Below are 13,007 nucleotides of genomic sequence, written 5' to 3'. Positions count from 1 at the left end.
TTGTCTGTGCTTTGTCTTTAGAAGCCATGGGAATGCATGAGTGTGTTAGGGATATTTCCCTATTACCACCTTCAGGGTTAAAAAAAAAAAAAAGGCAGGAGGGGGAGCTGCAAGCAATGAATAAAGCAAATATTACACCATTTCTTTTGAAAGGACAGAAAAGGGGCATTGGCAGTCAGTACTTTATAATAGTTCAAAATGTACACTGTCAAACATTTTGAGTATTCTATAGCAAGCTGTACCATGCAGTGCAATGAATCATGATTTTGATGTTGCATCTGCAGCATAGTGTAGTTCCCTTGGCTGGCTATGGGAACAGAGAACCTGATCCAGGTCCTGCTTCTGATTAGACATTCTAGAGGTGCAGAAACCTCAGAGGGCCACATAAATAGTCTGCATCTCAGGCTCACCTGTCCTGGGAGTTGGGCTTTGTGCATAATTGGGTGGAGGAGAGGAAGTGAATGCATATGTTACACAGGATGGGCTTGCCCATTCCCCTGAGCAGCTCTTCAAATCAGGTAAGTGAGGCCTTCTTCCCCCTAAGAAGCCCCAATCTTATGGCTAACTTTTACACTCCTTGTTCTGGGTCCATATAGAGAACAGGCAGTAATAAAAATCTGGACTGTAATAACCTCCTTATATACCGCCAGAAGGAGGAGAGGAATCTATGGGACTCGGTTCATTTTTATTAAAAATAAAAAATATATACCTTGTGGAGTGAGTGCAGCAGCTACCCTCTTTTCCCTAAAGCCAGATTGCTAAATGGGGGGCAGCTTTTACCTACCTTGTCATGTTTCTCAGGCTGAATTCCAGTTTTAAGCCATCTGCCAGAGATACAGCCATGCAGCCTTGCATCTCCTTGGATGACAATCATCTAGGTAGGAGTCTGCTCCTTACCACAGACACAGGGAAAACATTCAATGAAGCCTGGTCGGGTGGAGTGTCAGATTCCACATCTGGAAAGCTACAGACACCATATGCAACCACCGCAGTAGGATCCATCGTTGGACACAGAAGAGTGTCCATAGATGCAGAACGCAGGCTGGCCACATGACAACCACAGCTGCAGAGGCTAATAGGCACAGGAATAGGCCCAGAATAATAGTGCAACCCTTGGCTCTTCATCTGCCTGTCTTCTCTACACCAGACTTAAAATTACACGTATGCAAAACAGTTTCCTATGGCCCTCCCCTTGCTTCCAGGCTGTAGAAAGATCCTGAAACAGCAGGTTGTGATCATATCCTATAAAACACACCATTCTGCAGCAAAACTAATCTCCTCTCCCTTTCTCTAGAGACATGACTGTATTAGTCTGAAGTTGATTGTTTTGTCAAATGTAACGGTTAAGGTTTGTTAAATTGCTTTTGATGACCATACTCCTTCCAGCTATGTTCTCTGTGTCTCTGATGCATCATGTTCTGCTCTCCACTAATTGTCCACTTCATCTCCTAATTTGTATGTGTAGTTGATGTCCTCATGTACTTGGCTGCATAGTTTGCAGTTTTATTACAAGGAAAAGTCACAAGACTTTGTGGAAAAAATGTGAGCAGCAAAACAGAATAGGAATGTGTAACGTGATGGAAAATGTACAAACAGATTTCTAGTTCACACCCTTGGGTATTATACGGTGACACCACAATCTATGTAGGCTGGGTAGGTTAACGTTCGTATAAGGTTTACAAGAATAAGGCTGACTTTTTTTTTCTCTAATGCACACCCTGAAAATAGCGAAAGCTGAAAACAAAATCACACAGCACTTGGTGCTAATCATTCTCAGCTCCCAGTGAGGACCATAAGGGACAAGGCCTGTAAGAATCATCTCCTGATAAACTGTGTTTTATAGATTGCCAAATCATATCGTCTCAACAAGCTATTTTACTTTATATCAAATTATACTTCAACTTGTGGCCTTCAAGTTCACTCACATTTAGCTACCTTGCTCTAGGGGAAGATTCATGGCAATATTTGCTGTTAGTTCCAGAGAATGCCCCAACAGGCTTTCCATTCAGGCAGCTCCGCCAAAGTTACTTATGCAGTCATTTCAGAGGTCAGCACACTCTGATGAGTGGATAGTGGCTCAGAACTTAATGGCTATTTTTGTCTGGCTATGTGATTTGTGGGAAACTTCTCTGAAAATTATCCTCCTCCTCATTTTGTCATAAACCCACAAAGACTGGATTTTTGGTTCTCAGCACGAACAGCAGCACTGACTTTGGCACATACTGTTCAAAACAAGCCTACAGAATTAGGCTGCAGTATTGATTTCGTCTCATCTCGAAGGAAGATTTCCCGCATCACAATGCAGTATTAGAACTGCTATGACAAGAAAGTGAAATAAACAAAAGATTTTCTTCAGCTACGGAAATTTACATTTTAAATGTCACTGTCTATGCCACAGCCAACAGATGATTACAAGCCGCGTGTTACTGTCTGATAATGCATATCTCGAGGGCATTGTGAACCTTGAGATAGAGAAATGAGAATTATCCCATAAGCAATAATACATGACTGGGTGTGGGCTTATGGTGCCATATCTTAGACATGTGGTGAGGAGGTATGAGGTTAAACATCCAGTCCCTATGTCCATTGAGCAGACATGTTAGCTATATACTCTGGAGTTTATTATTGAACTCACTTGTTTTAATGGTCTGGCTGGCTGAGCTGTGCTCTATTCAAATATCTCATGATGTCATAGCTCTGAAATGTTGTAATTCAGAGCTTGATCTGTGATTTAGCTCAGTGGGAATTGAGGACTATCAGCACCTTACAGGATCTGGCCCTCAGTTAGATGGCTTCTTCAAATCAAAGACATTATCTAATGACATTATCTCATTATTATTCATGACAACTTCAACTTTGAATTATCCTAAAGGACCCTAACACTAAAACATAAATGTATCAATAACCAAATATATTCTACCAAAAAGGAGATGGGATTACTAATACTTAATTTATTTAGTCCAAGCTTATAAAATACAGAAGTGCTTACTTAATTTACTCTAAAAGATGTATAGAGAGATACTAAATGTCTGTTATTTAAAGAAAATACTGTCACAGCTTTGGCACCTCTAGAGAACATTGCCAATAGGATAACATCATCTAGGACTTTTGGCAAAATTTGGGTTAACTACTGTATCTGGATTCTGGTTAAACTACAGAAATAATGATCACTGGTGCTTTTATTATTTATAGCTGCAATAACTGTACACTGCTTTACAGATGCATTAATTTGAAATGTGCCTGTCCCAGGGAGGTTACAGTCTGACTCACTCAGATGCAGTACACAGGATAATAGTTCAATCACAATAATATGTGCTATGGGCCCCTATAGAGAGCAGGAGGGAGTACAGATATAAATTTAGTGAGAAAGGCCCAATTTTCAAATGAACTGGGATCCCAAAGGTAAAGTCTTCTATTAAGATTGCTTCAAAGCCGCCCCTTCAGGACTTAGGAGGAAACATGGGAGGTTTATTTTTGGATATATTGAATTGGAGGTGTCAGAGACAGTCAGATGTGAGACTGAGATGTTTGGGAGGTGAAGGAGACAGATCGAGCACAGAAGGATAGATTTGGGTGTTCTGAACATCAAAGTGGTAGCTGAAACCCTGGAAGCAGATTGGGTTGCCCAGGGAACCGTATAGAAGGGCAAGGAGAGGGGCCTGAGGGCAGAACCCTGAGGGATACTGACACGGGACGGGATCTAGACCCACCAAAGGAGATGCTGAAAGAGTAGCCCATGAGGTAGGAGGAAAGCAGAGACTCTCAGAAGCCTGGGGAGGAGGAGTGATTCACGCTGTTAAGGTCGCAGGTAATAAACACTTAAGTACAAAGAACAGGCCCATCAGCTTTGCCAGGTCATTAGTAACCTTGACAAGGTTGGAGCTGGATTGGAGAGGATAAAAGAGAGAGTGGGAGGAAAGGAAGTTGAGACAACAGGAGAAAATAGGCTAGATCTGCTGTTACCATGTTAATCTTGTGCTTCTTCAGGGCTACTCAAGGAGAGCATAGTAATAATTTATATGCTCCTTCAGATCCCTCTTCAAGACCCACATCTGTCATGATACCTACAAGATATTAGCTGACTTGTATTGGCTAGTTAGAGGGGCAGTAGGAGCTTGATGATATGTTTTTCAAACAAAATAAATATATATTAATGATTGTGTTTTACTACTGTCTTGTACCTTTTCCTCTTAGATTATGACAGGGACCATGTCTTCATGTATATGTGGGCAGTACCTAGCGCATTGTTGGGACAACCATAAGATACATAATAAGATTTATAATGAGAACTTTGCTTGTGTCAACCAATCTAGATTAGAAAATACTGAAATCTTTTTTGGATTAATTAGTATTTAACACATGGCACATCACACCTTCAAAGTGCTGAATATAGACTTTAATGTAATGTTTGTAAGAACTAAACAATGTTTGGTTTATTTAAAAAATACCCTTAGAAATGAAAATACTATAATGGACACTTGCATCCTTTAAGGGGGAGCTCACAGCTTGGAGGAGCTCAGACCATCTTGCATTCAGGCAAAATTTTTACTGATTTCAGGAGTTTTGCTTTAAAAAATCATTTAAATCATTTTAAAAAAGGACTGCAAGTGAGGGCATCAGCTGATCAGTGTTCTCAGTGCCACAATATTTGATGACATAGTTATTTCTTCAATATTGTTTTGTGCTCCTCTCACAGCACTGGTGGAATCTAGGCAAGTTGGTGTGCAGATAAATTATTTCCCTTCTGATGGAAACTTCCATCAAAAATATTCCGGGAAAAGTATGTTCTGTTTTGATTGATTGAAAAAAGAAGCAGCAGCAGACAAAGTTCTCTGTCCTCTGTCTGCTCTACTTTCTACTTTACTTTCCTGGAGCTCAGTTCTGCAAAGCTTCACTCACACAAGTAGTGACAGGTAGTCCTGGTGACCCTCAGTGAGAGTAACAGTTTCTTATATTATTAAGAAGATTTCAGGATCAGGCCCTGAAGCACCCCACCATGTACATCATGTAATGCTCAATGTCTATTACTGTTTCTCATGCAGAGCTTGTAACAATGCAGAAGCCTCTTTTTAACTTTCTCCTTTCATTCTCTTTTGCAGTAGGGTCTATGTACTGGTTTAATATTTTGTAAACACAGCCTTTAGTTCAGTAGCCCTCACGACCATTTCCCCGAGCTCCTTTGTGGCTTGTGGCTTATGAACAGCCTGGAATACTGTAGCATCCAGGCTTCTTTTGAGGTGGCTGCTCTGAGTGCCACAGACAGAACTCTTAAGGAGGAAATTAGAAAAAAAAAATCAATACAGTTTGCAAGATTTACACAGTGTGTGTCATCTCAACATTGTCTTTTTGACTCAGGCGAGAAAGTACCACCCTGCACACTGTGGAGCATATATCACACCAGCGAGGAAACAGGCAGCGCTTTGTTTATTAAGGGCTCAGTTGTGGATTTGCCACAACACCTGGGCATGGAGCAAGAGGTTGTTGCACCGCCCCAGGAGAGGCGCAGAAAAACAGATCGTGACTCAGAGAGGCATGATCTGCCTTTGGGTTCATCTCCTCCTTGAAGGCCTGCACTGGCCTTATAGCTGAACCAAAGTATGCCCCTTGGCAGACTAGCGGGTGGAGCCAGGGCTCCCCCACCTATTCACCCCTCCCTGCCCATCCCATCCACTTGCATGGGGGCTGTAGAGGGCGATGCAGCAGACCCCTGGGGGCTGTTCTCCTTCCCAGGCAGCCACCCACAGTATGGCTATCTGGTGCAGGGGGATAGCAAGGCATTTTTTTGCTCCTTTATTCCCCTGCACAGGCATGCTGGATGAGCCAGAAGGTGGCCTTTACTTTCAGCAACTCTTGAGTGCTGCCCACACAGCTAAAATTGAATTTATGCAACAAGAACAACAACAAACTGAAGATTTTTTTATAAATATTTATTCTTTCCTAGCCCCCAAATCCTTTTGGTAGCAAAGAAAGTTAGTTGTGTTTTGTGGAGGATTCAGTTCAAATCATTCAATAATCTCATTCTAAAAAGGCATGCTGAAAATGCTGCCACAGCTAAACAACACTTTTCCTTCCCTTACTATCTAATTCTGGTTTAGTGATATTTACTTTACTGTACTGTAAATGCCCAACTTACTGTACAATGCACATGGCTTACTGAGCGACTAAGCAGCTAAAATCCTACAGTCCATGGAGATCCCCTGATCCTCTCTACATCTTATATTCGGTTTTCGATTGTTATCAGTGTAAATATTTTGTTAAAACTAGCAACATATTTTCAGCCATCAGAAACCTCCATGTTAGCCAGAGGTATGTCAGCCTTAGCAAGAAATGATCTTTAAGTTAGTTGACACAATGTCCTGTACAATAGATCTTTTAAAAAAGAAAGGGGGGAAAAAAGCAATGAATAAAATGAATCACTTTTGAACTCTTGGACTGCATTGGAGCACAGGGAAGGAACAGAGCATCAGGGCTCATTACTTTGAGAACAGTTCAACTTGTTTGATTTTGCTGCTATTTGTTCTTTAAGTAGGGAGGGAGGGAATTTGTGTCCTATAGTATTTTGCCCTGAATCAGATCAGTTTTCAGCATCCTTTGTTGGACATTGAATCTACTGTGGCTTCATACAATCAAGCCTGTTAAGAGAATACATTTACTGTGCACCTGCCTGTTATACATCCTGTGTTTGTAGTGAATCCTATTAAACAAATACCTGACAAAGGCATCAGCATGGTGGATAAAGCAACCTAGTGGATGAATACAATTTCAAATACAATAAACAACAAATACTGATCTGCCCTAGACATACATATGAACTGGATTAGCTTGGTTCTCCTTCTTTAAGTCAATTAGCTAAAACAATCCTATGAGAAATGCCAGTATTTCCACTAGGTACTATATGTCTGTCCTTAAAATGACATGTAATGTTTTAAAAGTAATATATTCTAATATGTAGATATTTTAAGATGTACACTATATCATCATAATCCTGCAGTTTGAGTGTTGCATCCACAATGTTATGTAAAAATATAGCTTATAAATGGGATTTTTATCAGTCCAGTGGCATCAATGCAAATGCTAAAGCATTATGAGGAAGCTGACCTCGCTGACTTTGATTCAGTCATGTTGAATATCAGAGAGGAACTATTTCATGTTTATGTTGAGGGTTCATAGCTACATAAGTGTTTTTAAAAAAATGTCCAAAGGTAGTTACTGGATTATGATTTTCTCTGTCAATGTGACAGATACATTTGAACTCATTTGAAGCTGAAGTACTGAAATATAACGTGCTGAGCATTTAGGACAGAAGCCTTAAAGTGATGTGCTGATGCCCTAAGCTTTCATTCCTAAGGGCCTTATCCTGCTCCCATTGAAATCTATCCCTCTGAGAAGAAAAGGAGTACTTGTGGCACCTTAGCAACTAACATTTATTTGAGCATAAGCTTTTGGAGCTGTAGCTCAGGAAAGCTTATGCTCAAATAAATTTGTTAGTCTCTAAGGTGCCACAAGTACTCCTTTTCTTTTTGCGGATACAGACTAACACGGCTGCTACTCTGAATCCTCTGAGAAGGTCACTGTTATCCTCATTGAACGGGACCAAGAGCAGGTCTTAAATGAGTGTTAACGGGACTCCCTGAAGTAGAGCGGAAGATATTTGGGACAGGGATAACATTCCTCTGGATCTAAGCCCCGAACATCTGCTGGGGCTAGATACATGTATCAAATTGTACATCCCGTCCTACAACACTAAGCCCTGGTCTACACTAGGATTTTAGGTCGAATTTAGCAGCGTTAAATCTGTGTAAACCTGCACCTGTCCACACAATGAAGCCCTTTATTTCGACTTAAAGAGCTCTTAAAATCGATTTCCTTACTCCACCCCTAACAAATGGATTAGTGCTTAAATCGGCCTTGCCGGGTCAAATTTGGGGTACTGTGGACACAATTCGACGGTATTGGCCTCCGGGAGCTATCCCAGAGTGCTCCATTGTGACTGCTCTGGACAGCACTCTCAACTCAGATGCACGATTGTTTGCCGTTGCTCTGACGCAGGGAGGGGCGACTGACGACACGGCTTACAGGGTTGGCTTACAGGGAGCTAAAATCAACAAAGGGGGTGGCTTTACATCAAGGAGTATTTCAGACAGGACTTCACGGAGGGTTCCAATAAGAAATGGTGCACCTAAGTTATTGTTCTTATTGGAACAAGCAGGTTGATCTGGCCTCTGATTGATACATGACTAGATTTACCTCGCTGCACCTTCTCTGTGAGTGACTGCAGTGTGATCTAGAGGAATGAGTCCCCTAGACGGGGGGCGGGGGAGGGGTTTGCAAATGAGTACAAAACAAATCTGTTTCTTGTTTTGATCCACTCCATCTATCTTTTACATCTTTGGCTGGCAGCAGACAGTGCAGAAGGACTGCATGCCATCCACATCTCATGGCTGCCCGGCAGAAGATGGTACAATAGGACTGCTAGCCATCCTCATCTCTTGCCTGCCCGGCAGAAGATGATGCAATAGGACTGCTAGTAATCTGTATCACCTGCCTGCTCACCATAAGATGGTTCAATAGGACTGACTGCAGGACTAAAGAGAATGACTTGATCAAGTCACTCCAAATTTAGTCCCTGCGCCCATGTCTGCCCAGGTGCTTCTGATCGACCTCACACAGGTGACCAGGAGCACCTCGGACATGACGATGACGGCTACCAGTCCTATTGCACCATCTGCTGCCACAAGGCAATGGGTTGCTGCTTCTGTGTAGCAATGCAGTATCGCATCTGCCAGCACCCAGGAGACATACAGTGACAGTGAGCTGAGCGGGCTCCATGCTTGCCGTGGTATGGCGTCTGCACAGGTAACTCAGGTAAAAAGACGTGAAACAATTGTCTGCCGTTGCTTTCATGGAGGGGGGCAGGGAACGGGGGCCTGACGATATGTACCCAGAGCCACCCGCGACAATGTTTTAGCCCCATCAGGCATTGGGATCTCAACCCAGAATTCCAATGGGCGGCAGAGACTGCGGGAACTGTGGGATAGCTACCCACAGTGCAGCGCTCCAGAAGTCGACTCTAGCCTCGGTACTGTGGAAGCACTCCGCCGAGTTAATGCACTTAATGCACTTAGAGCATTTTCTGTGGGGACACACACACTCGAATATATAAAACCGATTTCTAAAAAACCGACTTCTATAAATTCGACCTAATTTCATAGTGTAGACATACCCTAAATGTCTGATTAAGAGCCGATCCACTGGAGAAGATTTTTTGGGCTCAAAGCTCTGATTTCTGATCTGGCAGTGAACAGGATGTATTAATTGAAGGATGCACAGAACCGCACCATGCAGCATGTTTAGAACTCCCGGCTGATCAGTTAACAGTGCCACTCACAGGGCCGGTGCAAGGATATTTTGCGCCCTAGGCGAAAGTCCACCTTGCGCCCTGGAGAGCTGCTGTCACAAAGGGACCGCTCAGGACCCTGCAGCGCAGCCTCGCTGGAGAACTTTCCTCCCCCGGGGAGCCGGGAGGTGAAGGTCCCCGGGAGAGGCAGTGGTGGTTAGTGCTTGTGCTGTTGATTACACGTAAATCACCAAATTCAGGCCTCATCATGGTGAGGAGCCCAGGAAGGCAGTCTCACACACACTCCCCTCCCGGGGAAGATTGCAGCCACCGCAGCAGCAGCGAGGCCGGGCTGGACGCGAAGTGGGATCAGATGGAGCGCAGCGCCCTGGCGGCGAGAGGGGAAGGCCGCGACAAGGCGCAGGGACCTCAGCGGCTCGCTCGCTTTCTCTTCCCCGCACGTCGGGGAGCTCCAGGGGGAGGGGACGGGACGGGACAGAAGCGCAGCCGGAATGGAGAGAAGCAGAGTTCCACGGGGAGCGAAGGCGGGGGGCAGAGGCACACCCTGGAGGGTCAGCCTGGCACACCCTGGAGGGTCAGCCTTGCATGCTCCACCTCTCCCCTTCCGACCCCGCGTTCCCTGTCCTCTGCGTTCTCTCCCCCTCCCCTCCATCGCTGTGTCTCCTTCCCTCCTCCTCCTCCTCCTCTCCAGCATTTTCCTCCCTCACTGCCTCCCCAGAGACAAGGGAAGTGCCTGGGAAATGCAACCAAGGCAGGTCGTCGGAGAGCCAGCCCCATTCTCCCATGAGAAGATGCGCCCTGCCTCAGGTCCAGGGCACGGGCTTCTGATACAGTGCGAGCAGCCACGCCTCGCCGCGGACCTCTCCCCGGCAGAAGGAGGCTGGAAGTGTCCCGGGGGGTGAGTCCCAAGCCCTCTGATTCTAGCTTCTTGATTTATTTGCTTCAGGCAGAGGTTTTCCCTGGCAGGAAAAAGGAACAAAGATGCACCCTCCTTGCGTGCACGGCTGGGTCGCCATGAGGCAACCTGTGCACAGCATGGGACAGAGCTGCCCAATGTAGTGTGTGGAAGAGACAGAGAGCGAGGGAGAACCCGGTTTCGAGGGAAGGCGGCTTGGGGAAAGGACCGAACTGTGCTTCGTCCCATTTTGGATGAAGCAAAATAAAAATTTGGGGCACCGCTTTTTGGTGCCCCCAAATCTTGGCGCCCTAGGCAGCCCTCTAGTTCACCGAAGGGTTACACTGGCCCTGGCCACTCAGTTGTGCTTTCAGTTGGAAAAGAGGGTGAGCGCAGCACCTGTTTATTTAGCAAGAGGAGCCTCAGTGGAAAAGAAACAGTAACTAACTACCAAGGCTTCTAAATCTGATAGGAGAGAGAGAGAGAGAGAGAGAGTTATGCTGCCAATTAAGTGGAAAAGAAAGGGAAAAGAAGTACATTCAGGAGAGAAACAACTAGGTCATGTCACATTTGAAAAGCTGATTTTGCAGGTTACAGGACTTGTTAGTGCACTGTATGAAATTACACAGCCTGATCTTACTGATGGTTGGCCATCTGTCCCTGCAGGTTTTCATATCGGGAGAGCACAGTTTTTACTAAGAGCATGTAAACTATGTAGTGGTGTTGTTTTAAGTCAGTGCATTAGATGAACCCCCTAGGATGTCTAAGGTATTGGGGTGTGGTAGAGCCAAAGGAAGAAACGACTTCACAAATTAACAAAAGTAAGTCTGTTTAGATCATTTAATTTGCTATTGATTTTGGGTTCAAGTGTGGAAAAGAATGGGCATTAAGGGAGAAACAAAGGGTGGCAGGGCTATTACTTGTCAGTTTCAGAAGCAACTCTCTGGTAATATTGTCCACTCCTGTAGTACCTTCCCTCTGAGCATGTCAAGCATGTTACAGACACTAGAGAATGAAGCCTCACAATATCCCTCTGAGGTAGGTAACTATTATCCTCATTGTACTGATAGAGAAACAGAAATGAAAAGATTAAGTGACCTGCCCAAGGTCATTCAGAAGCCCGTGGCAGAGATGGGATTAGAGCTCAGATTTCCTGTACTGGGCTTTAACCACAGGTTATCCTTCCTCCCAAACATACATACTGCAGAAACTAGAGTGGGGGAACAGCTGGACTGGTGCCACTTAGGCCCCAGACCTGCCATCTGATCTGTGCAGGATGCACCCCTTGCAACTCTGCAGAGCTCCATTGTCTTCCATGGGCCTCTGCAAAGGCTAAGGGGCTCCCCCTGTGATCTGATTGAATGGCTGGGGGCTTAGTTTCCAATTTTTACTGAATGTGATCTAATTGCTCACTGCTAAGTGGACCCCCAACCAAATGCAGGCCACAAAAATGCTATTAATCCTTGGAGTACGACTGGATTTTTCACTTGCACAGGATATGAAAAAGAAGAGATTTTAGCCCTGCAAGATTAAACAATCATCAGGGTTTAACGGATTTAATCCACTGGTGTTCAGACTGGAATGACTCATAAGTCTCCAAGTCTGAGTGTAATTGGATGCAGCATCAGAGCCTTTTTAAAAAAAAAAAAAAAAAACATGCTACCAACTAGAAGTGATCTTTCCTTTGAAATTTGTTGTGGCATGAGGCCATAAAGCTGTCGCCCTGCCTGTATTTCTTCAGTCTCGCTGGATACCGTTGCTGGGGGAGTGGGGGAGGGGGAGTTTTGTTCAGTACATGAATTCCGACTCTTGTTTCAGGCACACGTCTGCCTTAAGAAATAGCACAAAGCAGGCTGTTACTTATTCAGATGCAGAAGCTCCTTCCATCACACAAGACGGCCCATTCAAGTCACATGCCAGAGGTCTCCGCAGAATGGGCTGCAGCTGCTTCAAATCTGCTGTCTAACATTAGAAGCAGTTGGACAAACCTGAGTACAGTAAGCCTCCCAGCCTCAGAAGAAGACAGGAAAAAGATCTGGGATCCAAGCACTATGTTCTCTGAGGAGCTGTGGCTTGAAAATGAGAAAAATTGTGCTGTTGTTCACAAGTCTAAGCGAGGAAGGAAACGTCAAGAGCTGCTGGCAGTGGCATTGGGGGTTAAGGCGGGAGTAAAGGGGGCAATATTATGGCAACCTCTGAAACTCTTTGCCTATTCACAGATCACCTCTTTGGTCAGAAGAGCAGCTTTAACTCAAAACGACAACCATTGCAACTATGAAAAAGCACACAATTTTAAGGTAAGAACAGCTTTGGGATGCTTCTGGTTTAAAGGTTGATTGGTTTTTCCTGTGTAAAGTTTTGCACTGTGATTATATATTTCCATATAACTCTTTATGCCACATCCAAGAGGAGTATTTCAGAAAGTAGTTTTCTTCCTGTGTTAAAATCCATTGATTGTGTAATTCTTAACACATGTCGACAGGGCTATTTAATATGGATAACAATCTCTCTCAGAGCACAAGCAAAGTCAAGACCCTGCTGGATCCTGCCAAATGACAGATTTATATTTGAGCTCCTTAGACCCAGATGTGTTTTATTTGTTTCTTGGAAATGTTACTTCAGATTGATCACCTTAATCTTAAAATGTGTCGGTTTTGATAATAAAAATCTGACTTCTGAAAATCTACATTTTTATAGTGTGGTGTTAGTGCCGTTTTAACAATACACATTTGTGCTCTTTCTGTTTGCACTAAG

At 44.1% G+C, this 13,007-nt stretch overlaps 1 protein-coding gene across 4 annotated transcripts in view; it reads left to right on the top strand.

Moving 5' to 3' along the window:
* The window catches only part of CHN2 (chimerin 2), a 196,861-nt gene that overhangs the window by 147,934 nt on the left and 35,920 nt on the right, over positions 1–13,007 (top strand). For 2 of the 4 annotated variants that reach the window (XM_075125764.1, XM_048838477.2), the window contains exon 7: positions 12,473–12,550. The exons of 1 other annotated variant lie outside the window; for it this stretch is intronic. In XM_075125764.1, the coding sequence (XP_074981865.1) occupies positions 12,473–12,550 (78 nt within the window). Of the gene's footprint in view, positions 1–11,938; positions 12,551–13,007 lie in introns of those variants that run through there. One more of the 4 variants, XM_075125765.1, reaches the window with a different exon arrangement.

This window comes from Caretta caretta, chromosome 2 (genome assembly GCF_965140235.1).
Source record: "Caretta caretta isolate rCarCar2 chromosome 2, rCarCar1.hap1, whole genome shotgun sequence".
NCBI lineage: Eukaryota > Metazoa > Chordata > Testudines > Cheloniidae > Caretta > Caretta caretta.
This window is presented reverse-complemented; position numbering and strand designations above follow the sequence as displayed.